Below are 23,564 nucleotides of genomic sequence, written 5' to 3'. Positions count from 1 at the left end.
GTGACTTCACTGACTGAGAGCTCTCCTGAGGGAAAGGTTCTCAGTCAAGACAAATCAAGGCTCACCCTCGTCCATGTCCCTGGAGAAGCGGGTCAGAATGCGACCCAGAGGCGTTGTATCGAAGAACCGCATAGGGCTGAGAAGGAGCCTGCTGAACAGCTTGTCATGGAGAGCCGAGGCGGCCTTCACCGTGCACTGTCAACACAGACAAAAAGTCATGTTTGAACATGAGACCTGACGTGTAAACAAGCAACTTGAACAGGCAAGCAGCAGCAATCATCGGTTACAGGGGAATCACTCAGCGATCGAGTCGCTCAATGCAGCGGCAGCCACATGTTGGCTGCAGAGTTACGAACACCAGCTCTCCATATGCTGAGCGTATGTGAGGACCTGGGTGGCTATTTTCCTTTTGCGCAAAGGGTGGGCTGTCAAATCCAGATTTATAATGAGTTTCTGGGAGGCTTACATAAAGGTTGCGACCCAATTCGCAAAAGACATTTCACCGATTGGACAGAAATTACATGTGGCAGCAAAGAACAAATTAATTCTATTAATGGAATATTTAGCACTCACAAAGATCTCATCACAGCTAGAGGTAAAAAAACATCATCCATCTTTGAAAAATTAGCAATTTCAAGTGGCACGCATTAACTTGGGGGACTAACCTCTGCAATGGAGTGTCTGGATGGGTTAGCGTGAAAAAGAGGACGTGCACCCGAGGGGGGGCACTGACATGAGCACAAACACTTTACTTGATTTCTGTTTTTTTTATTCAGTCCCAGACAGACACACACTGCCTTTGCAAAGCTGTGAAAAGCAGCAGTGGACAAATACTAAATGGATTTGGCCCGCAGCTATTTTCCATTATGGTGCCGCACCCATGTGAGCATGAAAAATGACAATTATAGGGGAGCATTTAAGTGTAAAACACCAATAATATGTGAAGTTTTTAAATTACGTTAAAGTTCATCAGTGAAAGAGAATGATTTCAAGATGCTTACCTTGACAAATACCAATCCCCTCACAGTTTTCAGAAATAATGCAGCTGCCATGGAAATGACATAAACAGTGGAGTAATACTGAATATGGGGGTTGAGCCTCATGCTGTTGCTCTCCATCGTTTCATTCGCCGAGATTAATGATGTGTTCTGAGGGCAGACGGAGCAACAAATTACAAACACTGAGAAAAATAAAGAATAATTCCCCATTTTGCTCCCTAATGAAATTGAGAAAAGCACAGTTTGGCTTTCAAAAAAGTACATTAAATCCAGCCGGCCTGATGACGTTTACTATTCGGAGCACATCCCCTCGACGGCGTCGACTCCTTGCTTTGCTGCACATCTGTTTCTCAACTGCTCGTGGTTGTTTTTAATTAGGTTTACCGATGTGCTGTTACTTTTTTAATCATGCACATTCAGATTAATGCTCAGTCTGCTGCCACAACTCACTGAAGCAGAGTAGTTAGTTTTCTTCTGTGAGTCAAACACACATTTAAGGGAGGTATCTACGCTGCCTTGCAAAAGTATTCCTACCCCTTTACATTTTTCACATTTTGTCGCATTAAAAATTTCAATGTATTTTATTGGGATTTTATGTAATACAGAAATGCTAAGTAAAATTCTGAGAAGTGTGGACTGCATTTTTATTGAGTCCCTTTTACTCTGACACCCCTGGATAAATACAGTGATACAAATTGTCTTTTCAAGTCGCCAAATGAATAAAGAGGTTTGTTACAACATTATCCAACAAACAGCAACATGGGGACCAAGTCAGGTCTGGAATAAAATTGCGGAAAACTTTAAAGCAGGGTTAGGTAATAAACCAGTATCTTAAGCTTTGAACATCTCACAGAGCACAGAGAAGAAGCCAGGAAGTCTATTATAACTCTAGAAGAGCTGCAGAGATCCACAGCTCAGGTGGAGCAGTCTAATAGTCAAACCTTCCACAGATTTTTTAGAAAACTGGGAAGTAAAGAGCTGTTGTTCAGCGAACCCCTCAGAGGACTCAATACAAATGCATTTTTCAACTGCTATTTATAAATAATGGTGAAAACCATGAATAAGAGATGCCTCCTAACTTACCCCGCCACCCTGCCTGATCCAGTGGCTCAGCCACCAGTTACTAAAGGCTATGCTGCCAGTTGTGGATAGAAAGAAGACGATGTTGATGACAAACACTAATGGACCTCCTGCTGCTTTAATGTATGCTCCATACACAGACCAGGAGACTGCACCGGAGCCTTTTTCCTCTACTTTCATCAGTTGCTCTGAAACAAAAGACAAGAACAAGGCCAGGAAAAATCTGTTTAATATAAATCAACATGGAGCTTTACACACATGTGTTGGATTAAAAAAAAAGACAGCATCTCTCACCTCTGTTATTGCTTTCCACCTTTAGTCCGACACAGGCAACACCAGCAGCACTGTCAGGTGTTTTTACACCTTCCCTTCTCTGTTTATTCTTTAAGTTCTCTTTTACCACGTTCTAGAAGAAAAATATGAAAATAAAAGCTCAGATTTGACAAAAAGCTTCCACAAAATCAGCTCAGCGCCATTAATACCACCCTGAATTTAAACAGAGATATACAGTAAGTGACACGGTGTTTTTGCAGCTCGCCAGCGAAACAATTCGTACATAAATAATGAAAGATCTTGTGTACATTAACATTTCCCTGCTATTGGGCCTGTCTAACTGTACTCATGCATTATTCAGCTTGTAATGTTCAGCGTTGCTGTGCGCTGGGGGGGGGGGCAAAGATCCTTTATTCAAAGGAGCACGCTTTGTTCCTCACATGGTCCTGGCCTTACCTCCTGTTGCATGCTGCTGAATAAGGTGGCATAGTCACGCTCTTTACTCATTAGTTGTGCATGGTTGCCGTGCTCAACAATCTGCCCGTCCTTCATCAGGATGACATCATCACACTCAGGCAGATACTGAGAGGGAAACAAATTAGAAAAGGGTAAAGGTTTTGTTGTACTGGCATGTAAAATATGTGTATGTAAAAAGGTAGGTAGGACGATTTGAATTCAGAGGGTTGTTTTAGTACGTTTGGAAAATCGGGACATAAATAAAGATTTTGAACTTGTACTCTGGATGATACGTTCCATGAAGATGATTTTCAAGTCCCAGTCAAGTTTGGTTGCACCAACTGCTTTGTCTGCCAAAAATGATCACCAGGTAGTCAGACTACAAAGGAGGCCAAACCTGCATGCACCTGGAGTTCAGCTTTTACCCTCGCCATTATTTCAGTCAATGTCAGAGGGAAGAAACAAGTCCCCTCGCTTGGCAGTCAGAAAGAGAGATGTTTGGCTAAAGCTAAAGTAGCATGACTTTAGACTGCCACTGTCCTGGTAAATCACACAACCTTTTAAGGTAAAACAAGCTCAATTTGTCAGTTATTCATATCATGTGTGACAAATTTAAATGGAAACAAGAGTTGGGTATGTCTGCTGTGTAGCTGATAAAACATACATTACATTTTACTTGTGTAGCACTTTTCATACTTTTCCCTAAGTGTGATATAAATGTGAACTTTATTTACTGTGTTTTATTATTAGTGTATATTTGGTTTAAAAAAAAAAAAAATGCATTGGGCACCTAGTAAAACAAAGTTCATAGATGGTTCTGACCTGGAGCTGGTGGGTTACAAACAGCACTGTCTTGCCTTTGGCCACTCCCTGAATGGCTCTGCTGAAGATGTGTGAACCCACACAGGTGTCGACTGCACTGAGTGGGTCATCCAGGAGTAGTATGGGTCTGTCACTGTAGAGAGCACGCGCCAGGCTCACCCTCTGACGCTGCCCGCCACTCAGGTTGGCACCTCTTTCTCCAATCTACATGGGAAATATCAAACTAAGCGCTCCCTGACATCTAGGAAATGAAATTCAGGGTACTTGTAAGTGAGAAAATACACAGACCTCAGTCATATCTCCGTATGGAAGCTCTGCAAGATCTGGGAGAAGACAGCATGCTTCCAGCACTGCATTGTATCTGAAATAAAAACAAATGTAAAAACAAATCTGAGATACTATGAATGTTATTTTAAGATATTATTTACTGCAACTCAAAATGTAATTTTACCTGTCTAAGTCAAACTCATTTCCAAACAGGATGTTCTCCTTTAGGGAGTCGTTGAAGATCCAGGCATGTTGGGAAACATAAGCGAAGCCACCACATGCAGCAACTCTACCTTCTACGAGAGTCATCTGTAGTACAAAAACAAAACAATGCAAGTAAAGAAAACACTAAGCTAAGCTCTGAGCTTTTTCTGTGATTATTGTGCTTCAACAAAGGAAGGAAAGCCACTGAACCCGACCTGTCCAAGTAAAGCAGAAAGAAGCGAGCTCTTCCCACTTCCGACACTTCCACAGATTCCAACCAGGGATCCCTTCAATAAGAAATCACATGATCTAGATTAGTGTTTGTTCAGCTGTTTAAACAAGATCCCCGTACCCGTGCATGTATTTGTGGTGTCACCCTTTTGATTCGCAGATTGATGCGGTGCAGGGTCTTGTGCAGCGGCGGCCGTATGCTCTGGGTGGAGGAAATGGTGCTTTGTGGGCTCTCCTGCTCAATGTTTGTGAGGAGACTTTGCCCGTTGGACCCATCTTGGTTTGCCTTGTTGTTGTCTGTGGAAATGTACAGGCTAAGCTTCTCCCTGCGCAGCACCCGCTTTATTCCACTGCGCTTCTTGGGAGGCGGATTTGACTTTATTGCAGGGGGGCGCGCCTTCTCCCAGGCCAGCGTGGCATCAAGAAACTCCACTGCGTTTCTGAGATCCTCTGTTTTGGCTAATATCCTCTCTCTGTCATCCATCATGAAAAGCCGCTGCAGAGTTAAACAGAATAGGTTTCACTATTGGCTAAACATGATGAAATTGTAAAAGCGTTTGAAAAATATTGTGCAATTTATTGCAGTTTCTCTTTTATGGTTGACAAAAAGTTTCTTCACATGAGATTTATCATGACTGTTGTTACATAATAAATTACTTGTGCCACACTGATGACTGCGTTACACAGCCTAAAGCTTTTAAGTACACTCTGGCCTGTCCTTAAGCTCTCCAGCACTTTGTAACTCATGCATGAGAGTGAATTCAGAGAGGAGCTTGGACCCTCTGGTGCATCTTTGGCAAAAATGTCTGCTTACTTAACCCTAGCTGGCTCTACGTACCCTCTCTCATTAATATGTGACTTTCACCATGTGTTGGAAAAAACTATATAAAAATGTCAGTATGTGGTGTGGGTGGAAAGGACTTTAGCTGCAGGATCACCTTTTTAGTTATTCTAAGAGGCCTCTTGCAGATTCTCACAAAAACCAACATTCTAAGTTAATTTTAGATTTTTAACTAATAGAAATTGCCTAAACCTGCCTAAACTTAATATGTAGCATGCTATTTTTAAGTGTTTTACGAAATTATTCACATTGTTTGAACTTTTTCCCATTCTGACTTTAAACTGACCGACTTCAGCGTACCTTATAGGGATTTAATGTAACAGACTAACAAAGTAGTGGGTATGTCAAAGGGAAATTACACATGGATTCATTTTTTTTTAAACAAATAACAGTCAAAACTGCACCTGATCATTGGCTCTCACAAACCTATAACCACTATGAGCTGTAAGCAACAACACAACATTGTAGAACGAGTGTGACACACAAAAAGCGAAGACATCTGCAGAAATAACAGCGGTCTGTGCAGTGAGAGCAGACACACTGCATCAATTTCCAAAGTCTTTCTGATTAGAGAAAGTTTGCTCAGCAGAATCTGATGCAAATAAAATCATGTTGAAGATGGCGTACAACTTTAATATATTAACTGCATGTATTTAAAGAACTGAATAGATGTGAATAGCCAGTACAAGGTTGGAGACATAAAGTCAGCCCTTAAGGGTTTTACCCTCAGGAAGTCACCCACACTTCTTACGCATTGCTCAGGTGAACGCTGTGAGTTGTAAACAACGCACCTTTGGATCTGCAATCAAAGGGAATGCTGTGTAAGCACACAGGGCCCGTAATCTTGGTGGACCAAATCATGTTTATGACTGAACAAAGTGGCTAAAGTTGTCCTGTCATCACATTCTCCACCTCAGCTATGAATCCCTGCAGCTCCTCCAGAGCTACCATAGGCCTCTTTGCTGCTTTTCTGATTAACACTCCTCTTGCTCAACCTGTCAGTTTAGATGGATATCTTGGTAGGTTTATAGTTGTGCCATATTCTTTCCATTTTTGGAAGATGGGTTGAACAGAGCTCCGTGAGATGTTCAAAGCCTGGGATACTGTGTTATAACCTAACCCTGCCTTACACTCCCCACAACGTTTATCTCCAAGATGTCTGGAGTGCTCCATTAGTTGCACTTGAATTTATTTAGGAGTATCAGAATGAAAGGGGCTGAATATAAATACACACCACACTTTTCAGATTTTTATTTGAAAAAATATTGCAAAGCTTGCACACTTTTCACTTCAATATTATACATTACTTTGTGTTCACAGGCATTGTGTATATTCAGCAGATCTTTGTGTCTTTCTCACCTGAAATCTTTTGACTGCGACAGCCCCCTCCGACAATGATCTCACAGCTAGAGGTGTCACTTTCAGGGCAAAAGTCATGGAGTTGAAAACAGCAACCACAGTGAAAGCCTTAAGGATAATAAAAAAATTACTTGCAGCATGTTTTTCTGGCTTCTGCCTTCTAAATCAACATAAAAATACACCGTTGGTGTAATTCAGAAGACAGTGAAAGAGCTGTTTAAAAACAATCCACATGCAAAGCTGACAATGTTACCGTATGTTTATGAAAGATTCCCTTAGTATGAATACCTCAGCTGCAGTAAGGTCATAGCCCAAGGCCATATGCAGGGTGAAAGTGCACACGCTTGCTATCACAACTACAATGGGAGCCACACCCACTGTGAGACTCTGGACGACCCCGGTTTTCTCCAGTATCCCCCTCTCTTCTGATCGCACTTCTGTGGATGAGACATGAAAGAGATAGATGACTGAGAGGACAGAAAAAAAAAAACGTAAAGCAGGGGTGGAGACACTCCCAAAGGGTCCTCCAATGAACGTTCAATCAACAGAACCCCTAGAGCCACTAACCAGCACAGCGTGCATGGAAAAGCAGAGCCAAGTGGGAGGACAAGAGCTCTCTCTAGTGGGAGCTTAAAACCTGCTGAGGCTTGATAACTCTCTGGGCTTAATGCCCAAATACTGACCCCTTCCTCCATGTTTGTATCTTCTGAATGTATAGGCTGGCTGCTTTGTTAACCCAGCGAACGGGGTGCCAACATAGAAACAAAAAGCTTGAGCATCTTAAGCCCCAGTGGCACAGTATGTGAAATATGAGAACTCCCTCCTCCAAGTCCTCCCGGTACATCTTATTCCCCATTTGGATTCCCTTTAGATACATGTCTGTGTGAACTGCAGAGAATGAGTCATACATCCAGGCCAAAAACTCTGATTATCCATGTAATGGTGATACTAATTGAAAGGACTGGCTCTGTAACCCTTAAGGCTCAACGGTAATTAAAGTGAATACCCATTATTTATCACTGTAATAGGTCATCACAGAACAGCAGTAAAACTGGGTCCCACTTGATTAATTTGGAGAACGATTAGAAAGGGGAAAAAGATCCTTATCCATAACCACAAAGTCTACATGAAAAATACTCAGTCAGTTCATATAGGTGGAAAACAGCTTTGAAAGATACTGGGGCAATAATTTGGGGTGAAGCAGTAATGTCACACCTGTCGTTTGCAGGTGACTGCTATTCAAATACAGTGAACAGAAACCCACAGAAGAACAAAACAGTGCAAGATTCTTCAGAAAAGCACCAGAACAGGAAATAAGCACTTGCTTATAATCGCTGAGTCATGACAGGCACTCACTGTGAACATTCTGAGAAAATGCATCTTCCCAGCAGTACATCTTGATAAACTTTATGCAGCCCAGGATCTCGTTCATGAGCCTTACACGCCGGTCAGTGACCGCCACGCACTTCCTGCGGAAATACGCCGTCAGCCTCGACGCGAGCATCTGTCCAGACGGCGACATGGGGGAAAACGATGACAGAATGAGTGGCAGGAGAGGAAATGAAAGCAGACGGACATGCATTAGCTGAGCTGTAGGGCCTCTCCAGGAGTCTGGAGTGACAAATGCCCTTCACATGAACACCACAGTCTCCGGCTGTGCCCGAGGTATAATTGGTGTAATTTGATGCTAACAGCTAAAAAGATGACAGGAGATTTATGGTCCCATAGTTATGATATTATTAAAAGTGCTGGTGTGGTTCTTTAAAAGTCTGAAAGAACGTCTGCACAAAAGAACTAGCCATTAGCAGCATTTGTTTTCTTTTCTTCTAGTTTTTTGAAATTACAGTGCCTTTTATTAATTTTTATTCTCCTTGAACTATTTCACATTTTCTCACATTAAAACTAGAAACTCATATGTAATTTATTGGGATTTTATCTGACAGCCCCACAAAAAATCCCATAATTTTGTAGCGGATGAGAACAATACATGGTTTTTCAACTTTTTTACAAATATAAAGTCTCAAATATTTGCCTGCATTTGTATTCAGCCCCTTTTACTCTGATGCCCCAACAGAAATATGTGTGCAACCAATGTCTTCAGAAGTCACATAATAAGTAAATACAGCCTACTTGTAAATGTAACTTTCAGTATGAATACACCTGCAGTGGCAGCATTATGATGTGTGGCTGCTTTTTATTAGCAGGGACGGAGAAGCTGGTCAGAGTTATTTGGAAGATGGATGGAGCTAAATTAGGCTAAACATGTAAAAAAATCTGCTGGAGGCTGCAAAAGACTAAAGACTGAGGTGCAGAAATACATCTCCACTCTATAAAACAAGCTACCACCATGTTTGCTTGCAATTAGTTGTACACAATTATAAATTTAAGTTAGGGAGGATAATTACAAATGCACAACACAATTTTCTGATTTTTGTCAAATTTAGTTTTGTAAAAAAATGCCAAAACCACAATTATGCACAACTTTCTGTTAGTCTATTACATCCCATAAGTTTGCATCTAAGTTTGTGGTTTTAACACAAAATGTGAAAAGGTTCAAGGAGTATAAATACTTCAGCAAGGCACTCTGATGGAAACAGTAATTTAAACCTTAAAAGATTGACACACACAAAATCAAACTCTTCATTGCCTAAACAAATAGCTTCAGAGCCCCCAGCAGAAGTCGTACCATAGCTGGGTAGAAGAAGATGAAAATAGCTGATCCAAGCAGAGCTGTGGGGCCCAGGAAGTAAGCAGTGTAGGAAAGACCAAGAATCCCGACCAAAGGCCCTCCTGCCAGCAGGCACCCCACTGACACTGCTTCATACAGCCGCTGGCCATCACTGGAGCAGATGTTGATCAACTGGATGGGGAGAAATTACTTTCTTTAAAATAGCTAAGCCACTACAACAAAGACAAATGTTCAGCAAGACATTAAAAAACAAATTAGCTGAAAGACTGTTCTTTGTATTTCTATATTTAAGCTGTGTGACGGATCGTTTTCTTTAAGATGGACTAACATTCTCTCTCGAACGATGTCGCCTACCTCGCCTGGGGTGATGTCTTTAGTGTTACGGAGGCAAAGGATCTTCTGGAAGGCAAAAGTGAGGGCTGCCCCGCGCAGGCGTGCAGCGGTGCGATAGTTTACAGCCCACATGAGTGCCAGAGACCAGGAGCGTATCAGTTCCATCAGGAAGATCCCGGATACTAGAGCCAGACCGTACCGCACAGAAACCTGCGAGCTCTGGGAATACTCCAGGAGAGCTCGAATCAGCAGAGCCTAAGTGTGGACAGAAAAGAAGGGAAACGAAAAGGGAAAATGTAGCAGCGAAAGAACAAAAAGATGAAAAATAAACTGTATAGTTTAGAAATGCAAAAGATGTGGTTAAGCAGAGTGGGGGAAAAAATTTGAAAGGGGGAAAAGATGAGAAGAGGTTGTTCCAGACTAAAACAGTATCACTTATCAGCACCGCTGGTAAAGATGTGTAAAAAACGTTAAAACCCTTAAATTATGTTTTGTTTATTTTAGCAACATAATCTCACACTGAAAAATGTTCTTCTTTCTCAGCCCTCATGCCTGTCTTCTAAACTGTCAAATAAAGAACACTAGACCAAAGAACACAATTGCAATTAAAGTCCAAGAGGGACTTTAACAAACTCCACGTTTAAGTTTGTGATGGTAAAATAGAAAAAGGTTTTTCTGGGTATGTCTAACAAAGAGTCTAATGGCTCTTATGGGGACCCTTGGCAGCCCCAACTTTTAACTGTCTTTAATGACCACGCAGGTTGCATGTCTTTAGTGACTGAGATGCTGGAGCTCATGAAGATTGGTGGGCACCTGGTGTAATAGTAATGGAAGAAAAGTATCAGTAAAATGTGGGTTAATCCTCATCACTGCAATGTTCTTAAAGAGTATCCTTTCCTGATAAAGTGCGGCTCTAATTTTAAGGCTTTTTGCACCCTTTTATGAGCACCAACGTTTATGGCCAACGCTGTATTTAAAATTCCAGATTGCTTAAATGTCCTTATCGCTTGCTAATCTGCAGGAAATCTCCACACAATGCTGTTTTGTGATCATGTGCAGCAAATAGTTTAGACTGCAATGTCGGACAAATGGCTCACTGGCCAAAAACTAAATCCAGGTAATACTATTAAACGTTGGCTGCAGCGGCAAACATACCACAGTATCAGAAATAAACTGCTTGGAGTACAAAAGGAACAATACAAGGGCATTTAGACAAGGATTAAAGTAGAACCCTAAAGACTATTATGAAGTTATATCTAATATCTGATATAAAAGGCTTAGAAATATGCACCTTTTGAATGTTTGCTGTGAAAGAATTAAAAAGAAAAAGCCAAAGCAAGAGGAGAGATAAAAAAGGAACTGCACATTTCTGAGAACAAATGTGACAAATAGCTCAAATGACATTAATTTGAGTTTCTCTAACACAATTAGAGGCTTTTTTGCCTTAAATATCAAGGCTGGCATGAAAGTGAATGATGTGATTTAAAGTACAAACAAGAACCCCTCAGCTGAGAGTCAATGATACCGAAAGAGGAGAACAAGTCATTTGGGCGATACTCACAGGTCCAATGAAGCCTGCCAACATTGTGAGGAGGATAGAGAAGATGGCCACCAGCATCCGGGTTTGGCAGAACCTCCAGAAGACTCTTGTGAGGGACGCCCCCTCTCGTCCATGCCTTTTCAGCTCGTTGTGCCACAAAAATTCAAGTCTGATACCAAAAAAAATCAGAAGCAAAAATTAGGGAATTAAAATATATAAAAAACATCTTATCAAAACATTTTTCTCTATGGCACAAATTTACTGCTATTGCCAGGTTACAGTGCATAAATTTGGCTTTAACAGAGGGCAAGATTATAATAAATAAAAATGATATTCTTAGTATCACAAATGTTTCTTAAATTAGGTATAGGCAGTGTATCAGAATGCCAAGAAGCCCCCACTGGGGGGTATAAACAACCTGGCAGGCAATCATTCTAGTTAAAAACCACAAGGGAAAAATTAGCAGCTAGTGGTGATAATAAGGTAAAGGTGACCTCCATTATAGAATCATGAATGATGCATCACATAATTAGTCGAAGAAAGGTACCAAACATGTGAAATATGCTCTAATGTACCTCTATTGCTGCAGAATGCGGCTTGAAGTGGATAAATATCTTGTTGGCCAAATGCTTCACGGCTAATGAGTCCATAAAGCAGCAGTGGAGCAGCTGCAGAAAGTAATTTATGCCCCAAACGACTTTATTAAAAACGTATCAGAGATAGACGAAGCATTAAGCCAACTACACGTTCACGACGCCTGATGATTACTATTTGAAGTCAAATGGTGCTGAATGTAGGAAATTACAATTAAACAGCAGCCAAAAATCTGTGGTACACACAGCTTGAATTAGCTGAAATGTGTGTGTAAGAGAAAATTACAAATGCAATGCTTGATTTTATATTAAAATTAGATGGAAAATACTTCAAGCTCAGTCAGAATGGATAGAGAGCCCCTGTGAACATGAGCTTTCAAGGCTTTCCACAGACTTTGACTGGATCATCCTAACACATGAATATGTTCTGCACTAAATCTTTGCATTGTAGCTTTGGCTGTATGTTTAGGGTGATTGGACTACTTGAAAGTGAATCTCTGCCCCCATTTCCAGCGTTTTGCAGCCTCCAACAGGTTGTCTTCTAGCATCACTCCATTATTAATAATTATCTATCATCCCATCAACTCTACCAGCTGAAGAAAAGCCACGTATTGCATTTTGCCAAAATGCGGCCAAAATGTTAAAATTTCTCTGCAGCTCCTCCAGAGTTACCATGTGTCTCTTGGCTGCTTCTCTAAATAATGTTCTCCTGGACCAGCCTGAATACACTTTACACTCAGAGATTTTTATTTGTACAAAAAAAGTAAAAAGTCCCTTTCATCTGAATTGATTTGTGTATGCTTTGCACACTTACTGAAAATGCTACTATTCTACTGGAAGGCTCAAACATCTCTCTTTACTATGTTTAACCTGATGGCATTACCGGAAAAGACAATTGACATGACAGCAGCACTTTTGGCGTTTTTCAAGTTCAATCGCTATAGCATACAAATATCTCCAGCAGCTGTAATATGAATGTTTCTTCTAAAAATGTGGTACAAAATTAAAAAGCCTGACATAAAGGTTACACTTAAAAGAAGTCCATCATGCAACTACCAAGCGCCCCCGGACACCTACTGAAATGTAAATGAGAACACAAGGGCAACAACATGTGCTCCGAAAGAGGGACTATTTGCTTTATAAGCAGAAACGAGGTGTTCCTAACAGCCACCAGCTAGATGGCAAGCGATGCTGATGTTTCAAGTAACTGTTGGCCAGGACATCCCGTTAAAGGTTCGCACCTCACTGTGCACCAACAAGTGTCAACTCTCCCAGGGTTTCTTATTTTTTCCCCTCCAAAATTCTTCCTCGCACCATCATCTCTCCATTGCGTCGGGGTTGCATAACCGTTCCTGCTATGTAGGACCTAACTTGAAACATCCAAACACGACTAAGTGGTAGCTTGGCGGCTCGTTACTGCTGCTTTTGAGTTGACACTTTGACACACACAAAAGAAAAAGAAGAAGTAATGCATCACCAGACCCCGAGCTGCAACTTCTCAGCAGAGCAAGTCATACACACAGTCTCCAGATTCAGAAGTTCCTCAAAAAGTCACCCTCTTCTTTATTGCAGTGTCATTCCATGTAGTCCGCACATAAGTAATAAAGAAGCAGCATTTCTTTTCAGGGAGCGTCTAAATGTCCACTAATGCGCTTATTTTGAGTCTTGATCGCTCATTCAGTAAATTTAAGCGTCACTACTCCTTAAGCCGCGCTTTGGCAGCCAAACAGGGACAGTCAGTGACAGCTAATTATAGTGGCAGGGAGACACTGTGAGACTCAGGTGGAGGAATGACATAAACACACAAGTCAGGCAACAACTCTCACTGTAATCTCTAATCCCTGCTATACTTAGATGCCCTCTCCTGACCCCAACACCGTGCTCCTGCATTAGTGAAAAGGAGAGACAGGCTGCTCATCAGTTAGGTCTCATGGAGCAGACTGAGCACATTTCACAAACAACAACAACAAACCAACTAACAAAATTAAAGCATCTAAGGTTGCTGTTACTGTGAGTAAAAAGTGTCTTTCTTTCCCAAAGGGATATTACTTTAAGATGATGCATAAATGTTTTATAAGGGTTACCTTCATTCTTTTATTTCCATATTTTACTGTTTCAAAAAATGGTAAAAAGCTTGATGGAATTGCTTGGGACAGTGCAAATATTTCAGCCAAGTCGGTCCAAACAACCCAATGTAGTTTATTGGGATGTGATAAACCAACACAAACTAGTGTATAATTGCGAAGTGGAAGGAAAGGAAGTGAAGCATAGTTTTTAAAATCTTTTACAAACAAGCATGCCAAAAGTGTGGCGTGCATTGATATATAGTAGCTCTGAGTCAGTATTTTGTACAACCCCCCTTTTACAGCTTCAAGTCTTTTGGGGTTTGTCTCTACCACATCTAACCATATTTTGCCTGCTCTTCTCTGCGAAATACCTCATGCTCAGTGAGATTGTATGAAAAGTTGCTTTGAACATAAATGTTCAGGTCTTGCCACAGAGTTTCAATTTGATTTTAATTCTGTACTTTGACAAGGCCATTCTAACACATAGCTAAGTTTAAATAAAACCACACAACTGTAGCTCTGGCTGTATATTTAGGGTTGTTGCCCTAGTGGGAAGTTATGGGGTAAGAACGCTATCAAAAACAATGTGTATGTAAAGACACAGTCCGTCGGAAACGTGTGCATATTAGTCAATAGTTGTGCATAAGTAAAATCCAAAAGATGTATTGTATATTTTCTCTATAAGAATACAAAATTAAATGTTACATCTTCAAGAAATTACAAACACAAAGTTCAAGTTTACAGTTGTGGTTTATTCTTTATGAATACAATATGCTATAACAGTTTGTGAATACGATTTCTTTTCTTTGAGAATACGAATTTTCATCAGCGACTTAGTGTCACGTGATCTCAGGCTCAGAATATAGTGGGTGGAGTTATACAATTATGTACAGTAGGTGGCAGTATTCACCTATGAATTTGTTGCGAACCGCCAGCAGAAGAAGAGAAGAAGAAGCAGAAGCAGCAGCACTAGCGCTAAGATGACAGACCAAGAAACTACAGTACAAAGCCAGGTAATGTTAAAACGTTTATATATGTCTTAATGTCGTTAATATATGCTCTTGGTCCGTTCTTTTGGCGCTAGTGCTGCTGCTTCTTCTTCTCTTCACAAACTGTTGTAGCATATTGTATTCATAAAGAATAAACCACAACTGTAAACTTGAACTTTGTGCTTGTAATTTCTTGAAGCTGTAACATTTTACTTTGTATTCTTACAGAGAAAATATACAATACCTCTTTTGTATTTTACTTATCCACAACTATTGACTAATTAGTTAGATTTTTTTCTACAGCGTTATGCTAGACACCCAAATTGGATTTTGGAATATTATTTTGCTGAGAAATTATGACTTTGGAGCCTTTCTGTAAACTAAAGTTGAAAGTACATCTTTCATCGAATCAAGCAGGACCAATGGATGAGAAAAATATTTTTACGTTTATTTACTATAACATATTAAATTCTCTTTTGATGCCATTTTAAAATGTTTGTCAAGATAGTTGTACTTGTAAAACTTGGTATTTACTGAAGTGGTACTGAAATTTGACAACCACTAAGTTAGTGAAAATTCTTTTTAACAGCATTTTAATCTACGGGAACTGATTTAAAAAATGCATCAAGCCATTCCAAGGATCTTTTCCAGTGAAAGGATGCTTTAAATTTCTTGCAACCTAGTGAGCAGTTCCCCTGTCTGAGAATAACTGCTGCATGTATTCTTTAGTTGTATGGAGATCAACACTCCTCTAAACACTACTAGGCCAAGACAGAAGAAATTAGAGTATACCTGAACTTTTCTTACAAATTGATATAAAATAAGTTGTAGCTCTAAGAGGCTAGTGTGTTGATCTTTTAAGACCTCATGAAAAAATTCTAAGGTTTAATCAAGTTTTACCTGCTTCCTTGCCTTTAGTACTTATCTTTCACTTTAAAGCTGTCAAAAAGAGATAACTTGTCCACTAATACTAAGAAAATTGTTTGAAAAATGTCATGCTTTCAATAAAATTAGCTGATCTTTCATTTGTGAAGCTATTAAGAGATGTGGTACCTGTAACTATTACTAGAAACCGTCCTTAAAACAAAGAGCCATTCATTTTCCAAACTTTTCCAGACTTCTAGATATATCTGGCTGTTTTTAGAACATTTATAACATCAAGCTAATCTAACACAAAACTAAATTTAGCGTATGATTTGGCAGTGTAACAAAAAGGTGTTTCACAGCTTTGTTAGCATGTGGACTAACTTAGATCAACCCCATTTCAAAATTGTTTTATTGTACTTAAATTCTGAAAATCTGGGCAGGATTAATTTAGTTTTTTTGGTAAAGTCAACTAAAAAAACAGTAATCTCAGTGCATTTATTGGCATATAAACCTGACCCAATTATGAGATACAATAGGACCAATCAAACGACATGATCTAAGAGGGTCTACAAGGTTTTTAAAAAGAAATAAATGGCCTTTTTTTCTTTGAATGACTAACTGAACAATCAAAATGAGAAAGATAAAGGACATAATCAATATACAAATTAATGCAAATCCTCTTCAAATTTTATATTTACATTTTTTTAAATAAAGGAATGAAGTTTGATTTTGCTTTGAATTTAACGGTCTTCTTCTCCAGATTAAGATGACAAGATGAGTGCTCATTGTAGATGGAGTAAATAAAGCAAAGATTTAGGCTAAATTAGATGTTAGATGGCGTCAGTCCATGTCTAATTTTCTCCTGCAAACAAAAAAACCCAGAAAACTTTCACATTTCTTCAAATTCATCTCACGTATTTCAGCAATGGCCTGACGTTTTACACCCCATGTCACTTTCATGAGGAAAATCTCACTTTTGACAGTTGACTCCTGATGCTTCATGGCAAGACAGTCCCCACACATCATCTAAAGACAAGCTGGACTGCTTGTAGGCCTTCAGTGCCAGCGGGGAGAGCCAGTGCAGAGTCATAAAAGAGAAGAGGCCGGCATTATCAACTGGGTGCTGATGCCTGGAATAGAGGAGAAGCCGTGGAAATTGGTGAGAGTCCTGAAAGTACAGAGCTAACACAGAGATGCTATGTTATTTCTCATCGACCTACGTGGTCGATGAGATAAGCGGTGCCTTTGATGGCCAGAGTCTGCAACAGGAGAACCCTGCCTGCTGTGTTTGGACAGTAATTTGCACTTTCTTCACAGAAATCTGAGAGAGCAGTGAAAAAAAAAAATGGCAGGGAAAGACGGGTTTATCAGGTGAGACATGCTCAAACATGGTGCTGCGTGTCACTGAGGGATAAGTTCCCATGCCTTATCATGGCCTCCTGCTACACCCAAGCAGTCAGCTGATTAAACAGGCAGAAAACTACTGAGTGCACACACACTCATAGCGGCCATAAGTGTGTCATTCATTTAAGGCTTTTAATAATGCATGTGAACTGTCATTTATGTGGGGTGGACTACTGATAAAACACATGTCTTCATTTCAGTTTTAAATACAAGAATTAGAAATATATGTTTGAAGTTATTGTTGATTTTCTTAAATTAAATAGACAGGCAAAAGTATACATGCAGACTGAAATATATAAAACTATCCCCCTATGGGGAGAGGGACGTCTGTGCGTCTCTGCTGAGTCTGCTGCCCCCGCGACCCGGTCCCGGATAAAGCGGAAGACGACGAGTACGAGTATCCCCATTAATATTTGGATCCAAATCCCTGAGAAAGTTACACCTCTTTACAGGTTTTTTTTTCAACCATCAGCCTCTAGAACCAGAGTGGCAGTGTGTGTTTGGGGTGAGAGTTTGGGCGAGATGATTGAACTTTGGGCAGAACTTGGTGGTCCAGCAGGACAATGATCCCAAACACACTATTTAAACTGGTCTTGGAATAGATAAAGCAGGCTAAACCAGGCAAAGCCCTGATCTCAAATAATCAGAAACTTTGTGGACTATGATTCAAAGCTGGGTCATTGCCAGGTCATTGGCCAATTTAAAGAAACTTTTGCTTGGCAGCACGACATTAATATGAGATTCATGCTATTTTTCGCTCACAGTCAAAGAGCTGCCAGATAAACTTTAAATAATTCGCTTACTTGTGTGTTATCCTAAAGGGCTTTAAAAGCTGCAGGCTTTTGCGGTAGCGGCCTCGTCTCTTCGCCCCCCTCTCTGCCAACGCTTCGGCCTCATCCTCCTCTTCCAGGTCGGGCAGCGGTTGCGGGGAAGACAGTGAAAGGCCCTCCACTCGCCCGGCTGCATCCAGGGCATCAGGAAACATGGTGGGACCTCTGAAGATTAAAAAAAAGCACAATCCCAAATGAACAAGTACTGATTTTCGTTAAATGATACACCCCGCTGTCTTAAAGCAAATAGCTTGGTGATTTCAGAGGACAAATTAAAAAAACTGATTACGCTGCAACACATCAACAGCAAGGCATGCTTATTGAGATGCTCTAAATAAATCCCAGAAATACTTATTCTGTACGTTTACTTTTGTACACTGCATGTTAACAGGCGAGAGCCAACAGGTAAATACAGCAGTGATTGACATTTCCAGCTAGGAACAAGTTGTTCAACTGTCAAGTATGCAAATGTGAAACAAATGTTTCAGAAAGATTTCTTTTCATTTGATACAAACTGAACTAGGGAGATAGCAGAAATGACAGAAAACTGGTTGAAAACTGCAAAATTTAAAAATAAATTTAGGGATAATAGTGGAGAACCTCCACCTATTGAGATGAGAGGCACCAGAGAAATTCTTCAGAGATCTTAAACATTTGGGGAAATCGGTCCAAAAACACAAAACAATCACATAAAATGGTTAAATAAAGAAAATAAAAGGCTTCCCACTTTAAATTGACAGCCTTGAAAACAAAAACCCTTCCATGACAGAATTTAGGATAAAAATGAGACAAAATTTAGTAATGTTTACTGATAAATAATTTTGAGTAATGTTGTCAACTCTTTTTACAGTATTTTGTCATTTTGTGTCAGATTGTGTCATATTCAAATGTACAAAACCATCCCAAAACACTGGAAGCTATTTAGTAGAAATAAGTACATGAGTAATAATGAAATGAACTTTGGTCATACTCATATTTCAAACAGAAAATGTTATAGACTGAAAGTCAGGAATGAGATTATGATGAGAAATAGTTTGGTTCACCCACTGCTCTTAAACAAGTATATGAAGAGGATTATGAGGACTGAGGTTGCAATTTAACTGCATGAACAATCCCAATTATGAAGTTTTTCTATCATAGGATGTTTTTCTTTACTGAGGACACAGCTGTATTCAGACGTAAAAATGCTGAAAGACTGATTACAGTTTAAAATTAAATACTTTGTTTGTCTTGGTCTCAAACTGCTGCCCCTCATCTTGATTTGATTAGGGACCATAAGACGTTTACTCGAAATGGACTTGTCACAACAGACCTATGAGACCCAGCTGAGAATGTTGTTAGGATGTATTAGAACAAGCTGTACGATGTTGTGGTCCAACTCTCCCATCATCAACGTAAGATTGCCTATTTTTATACTGTAAAGATGATGCCAAGGTGCATCCATGCCAAATGAAAAGCACAGCTTTAAAGGATTTGCTTTGTCTATACAGGACACAGACATTTAAACATGCTTTGAGTGCCTTGTTGCTGAAAAGCGCTATATAAATAAACGTGACTTGACTTTAAGAGCTGAAAGCTGCTAGCAGAATCCCTGCAGATCACATTTCTGTCAGCTGACTTATAATAAATCTTCACAGAAGGGTAAAAACCTCATGGATTGTTGTGTTTTCTGACAGGCAACAAGTTATCTCAGTCTGAAATGCTTTGGTGCGTATCTTTTTTTTTTCTCTAAATTACTGTATAGCTAACCTTTTCAGCAAAACTCTCAGTGGGGATAGATAAAACACAGTAATCCACCTGCTCTGTCCTCCTTTAACCCCCGAGAGCTATTACAGAAGAGCGGTGTTTTGCTCAATCGCCCTCTGGGATGCAGATAGTTTTTAAAAAAACACCACCTTGCTCGCAGGTCAGCACCCCTCTCTGGCATACAGTGCTTATCTATTTAAAGACGGCTTGCCAGGTGCCCCGTCAGGCTCAGAAGCAGGTGTCTGAGCTGTGCCAGCGCGTCCAGAACACCGTCACTGATCCCTTCTGTAGCAAAGCTCCATTACAAGGTCAGCCCAACCTGGTGTGGGCTGCGATACTTGTCCTGGGAAAGCAGTCGGTGAGGAGATTCAATACTGACAGCTAAGCTGGGGCACAAGTAGAAACTGATATCAGAAGTACTGTTGGGAAATATGCTGAGACACGATCACTGTTGACGCAGTGAGAACCAAGATTTCGTGGTGAGCTTGTCCTTCAATCCACAGCCCACAGTGTGCATATTATGTGAACTTTCTCAGGTGGCTGTGAACTCGGACCAACTCGATGTAAACTAAAGGCAGCCAAACATTGCTGCCATGCGTTATATGCCAGCATTTCAAGCAAAGCAAAACAAAATACTTACATAGCTTCGCAGCTTAACCTGTTGGGAGGGGACTAAAACTTAAGATCAGAGCTAGGTTTTATAATTTAGGGAAGTAAACACTGAATGTTTATGCTTAACAGTTGCTTTTTGAAAGGTTTTCTTGAACTTTCACTTCTTTTTCACTCAACTTCTGTTCAGCATCTGATCCCTTTCAGAGAAATGTTTCTTTGCTGTTAGCTACTCTACTTATCTCTAAATTATGAATCATTCGGAGTTTAAATGTTTGTAAATTCAAGAAAACAGAAGAAAAAAAAACATTTATCAAAAGACGGATTTTAAAGGGCATCCTTAGGCACATTGTAATTAGGAGCCAAAGGTGTGATCTGTTCCTATTTCTATAGATTAATCTTGCCATGGGGCGGTTTCTGGTATTAATGAATACCATAGTTTTTTTTAAACGGTACGATTTCAAAAACACTTTAATTGTACGTCTTATTTTTCCTACAGTTTAAAGTCTTTCTAATGAAATGGCGCAGAAAGTGCTGGAATGATTGAACATTTCTGTTCTTGTATGGAGGCTTCTACACTTACCTGTTGCTTTAAAGACAGAAATGACAAAAACACATTTCCACTGTGTTTAATTCTATTTTTGCCCAGGTCAACGCATTACATTTCAAATAACAATAAATGTTATAGATATCTTTATTCTAGCTGTAGCCAATTACAAGCAGAAGAAATATTTGTTGATTTACGGTTTTAAATAAAAACAACTGAGTGACATTTTAGTTTTAACACAAATGGTATTTTTACGTGAAATAAGAACCACACACCATGAAAGAATAAAATACCACTGATAACACAGTTTGGTAGGCAGAAACGGGGTTTTAAATTGACTACCGCGATTCCTAAAGGGCTATTAGTTGAAAACATAACACTGAAACTCAATTGAAGGTCCCTTGCCCTGGCTGGATTTTACTCTGTAAAAAAATATTTAATTAACTGTTTATTATTCATACACACACTCAACACAGGGTTTATATGCAATCAGGAAACATCTGGAAAACAATGAATTTGATATGTGCATTGTTCTGAGTCTGGAAAAAAACTAAAGCTGAGAAATGTATTTTTCTAGGCTGTATTTCCATGTTTAATGTCTAAAATGTGAAACTCATCCAATAAAACTGCTTGCCTGTCCGCCCATTCATCCATCCATCCTGTAGTTTCTGCAGGCTTTTGAGAGAAATGTCTGCAGTAACTCCCTAAAAACTTTTGAATTTAAACTTTAATAACGGGCCAAAGTTAACACAAAACAAATAGATAAGTATGAAATATATACATGAAAATGTGTAGGAACTCCGTCAACAGAGTCATGATCAGCTATAAAGGACTAGACTAGAAAAGGCAAAAAAAAGTCCAACCTAAAATCTTTAGAAGACTTTCAGAAAGCACCGCTTTAAAAATGCGAGAAGGTCTGACTCCTTAAGGAGAAATATCAAGAAATCAGAAATGGCTTAACAGCTCTACTGTATTTCCACTTGTTACCACTTCAACACTTACGTTTAGTTCCGCTTGTCGCGGGTCACTTCGGTAGCAGTTTAGACGTGAAGGGTACTCAGAATCAAAAAAGACCACATGAAGAGGACCATGACGTCCCCTCTTTTAGCTTTAAACTTCTTCGACTCCGTGCTGACACATCTCCCTTTACAGCCGCCGCGGGGCTCGGACGGAAACACTGGTACTGAACATGGCAAACTTTCCGTCTCACGTGTATACAGTGCGTGCCGTTTCCTCCCAGCGGTGTCCACGGCTCTGCTCCACCGTCACATAGCGGCCTGAAGCGGTGACACAGCCCACCGGGGGGGAGAGGAAATCCCGGCTACTCGCTGATGTAACAGCGGCTCCGCCAACCGCTGACTCTACCGAGGGGTCGCCTTGGCAACGACAAGAAAACAATGGGCGGAGCAGGAAACGTGACAGGGAATCTGATTGGTTATTCCCTTACATACAGGTCCTTCTCAAAATATTAGCATATTGTGATAAAGTTCATTATTTTCCATAATGTCATGATGAAAATTTAACATTCATATATTTTAGATTAATTGCACACTAACTGAAATATTTCAGGTCTTTTATTGTCTTAATACGGATGATTTTGGCATACAGCTCATGAAAACCCAAAATTCCTATCTCACAAAATTAGCATATCATTAAAAGGGTCTCTAAACGAGCTATGAACCTAATCATCTGAATCAACAAGTTAACTCTAAACACCTGCAAAAGATTCCTGAGACCTTTAAAACTCCCAGCCTGGTTCATCACTCAAAACCCCAATCATGGGTAAGACTGCCGACCTGACTGCTGTCCAGAAGGCCCCTATTGACATCCTCAAGCAAGAGGGTAAGACACAGAAAGACATTTCTGAACGAATAGGCTGTTCCCAGAGTGCTGTATCAAGGCACCTCAGTGGGAAGTCTGTGGGAAGGAAAAAGTGTGGCAGAAAACGCTGCACAACGAGAAGAGGTGACCGGACACTGAGGAAGATTGTGAAGAAGGACCGATTTCAGACCTTGGGGGACCTGAGGAAGCATTGGACTGAGTCTGGAGTAGAAACATCCAGAGCCACCGTGCACAGGCGTGTGCAGGAAATGGGCTACAGGTGCCGCATTCCCCAGGTCAAGCCACTTTTGAACCAGAAACAGCGGCAGAAGCGCCTGACCTGGGCTACAGAGAAGCAGCACTGGACTGTTGCTCAGTGGCCCAAAGTACTTTTTTCGGATGAAAGCAAATTCAGCATGTCATTCGGAAATCAAGGTGCCAGAGTCTGGAGGAAGACTGGGGAGAAGGAAATGCCAAAATGCCAGAAGTCCAGTGTCAAGTACCCACAGTCAGTGATGGTCTGGGGTGCCGTGTCAGCTGCTGGTGTTGGTCCACTGTGTTTTATCAAGGGCAGGGTCAATGCAGCTAGCTATCAGGAGATTTTGGAGCACTTCATGCTTCCATCTGCTGAAAAGCTTTATGGAGATGAAGATTTCATTTTCAGCACTGACCTGGAACCTGCTCACAGTGCCAAAACCACTGGTAAATGGTTTACTGACCATGGTATCACTGTGCTCAATTGGCCTGCCAACTCTCCTGACCTGAACCCGATAGAGAATCTGTGGGATATTGTGAAGAGAACGTTGAGAGACTCAAGACCCAACACTCTGGATGAGCTAAAGGCCGCTATCGAAGCATCCTGGGCCTCCATAAGACCTCAGCAGTGCCACAGGCTGATTGCCTCCATGCCACGCCGCATTGAAGCAGTCATTTCTGCAAAAGGATTCCCGACCAAGTATTGAGTGCATAACTGTACATGATTATTTGAAGGTTGACGTT

The 23,564-nt window shown here is 40.4% G+C and overlaps 1 protein-coding gene across 4 annotated transcripts in view; it reads right to left on the bottom strand.

Moving 5' to 3' along the window:
* Positions 1-22,104, bottom strand: part of wu:fb13g09 (ATP-binding cassette sub-family C member 5) — a 34,279-nt gene extending 12,175 nt beyond the window's left edge. For 2 of the 4 annotated variants that reach the window (XR_007036396.1, XM_047354021.1), the window contains exons 1-19: positions 21,747-22,104; positions 17,816-18,007; positions 16,583-16,738; positions 11,115-11,262; positions 9,575-9,808; positions 9,218-9,391; positions 7,888-8,035; positions 6,820-6,968; positions 6,532-6,639; positions 4,477-4,827; positions 4,316-4,387; positions 4,081-4,205; positions 3,918-3,990; positions 3,630-3,833; positions 2,808-2,933; positions 2,373-2,484; positions 2,082-2,266; positions 1,002-1,148; positions 66-195 (exon numbers count right to left, since the gene is read on the bottom strand). Coding sequence is in view for 2 of the 4 variants with exons in the window: in XM_047354021.1 (XP_047209977.1) it covers positions 66-195; positions 1,002-1,148; positions 2,082-2,266; positions 2,373-2,484; positions 2,808-2,933; positions 3,630-3,833; positions 3,918-3,990; positions 4,081-4,205; positions 4,316-4,387; positions 4,477-4,827; positions 6,532-6,639; positions 6,820-6,968; positions 7,888-8,035; positions 9,218-9,391; positions 9,575-9,808; positions 11,115-11,262; positions 16,583-16,738; positions 17,816-17,997 (2,824 nt within the window). In the remaining 2 variants the exon portion in view is untranslated. Of the gene's footprint in view, positions 1-65; positions 196-1,001; positions 1,149-2,081; positions 2,267-2,372; positions 2,485-2,807; positions 2,934-3,629; positions 3,834-3,917; positions 3,991-4,080; positions 4,206-4,315; positions 4,388-4,476; positions 4,828-6,531; positions 6,640-6,819; positions 6,969-7,887; positions 8,036-9,217; positions 9,392-9,574; positions 9,809-11,114; positions 11,263-16,582; positions 16,739-16,828; positions 16,930-17,815; positions 18,008-21,746 lie in introns of those variants that run through there. The other 2 variants (XM_047354022.1, XM_047354023.1) reach the window with 2 other exon arrangements.
* Between the last annotated feature and the right edge of the window lie 1,460 nt (positions 22,105-23,564).

Source organism: Girardinichthys multiradiatus, chromosome 23 (assembly GCF_021462225.1).
Source record: "Girardinichthys multiradiatus isolate DD_20200921_A chromosome 23, DD_fGirMul_XY1, whole genome shotgun sequence".
Lineage (NCBI taxonomy): Eukaryota > Metazoa > Chordata > Actinopteri > Cyprinodontiformes > Goodeidae > Girardinichthys > Girardinichthys multiradiatus.
The sequence above is the reverse complement of the archived record's forward strand: the minus strand, read 5'-3'. Positions and strand labels throughout refer to the sequence as shown.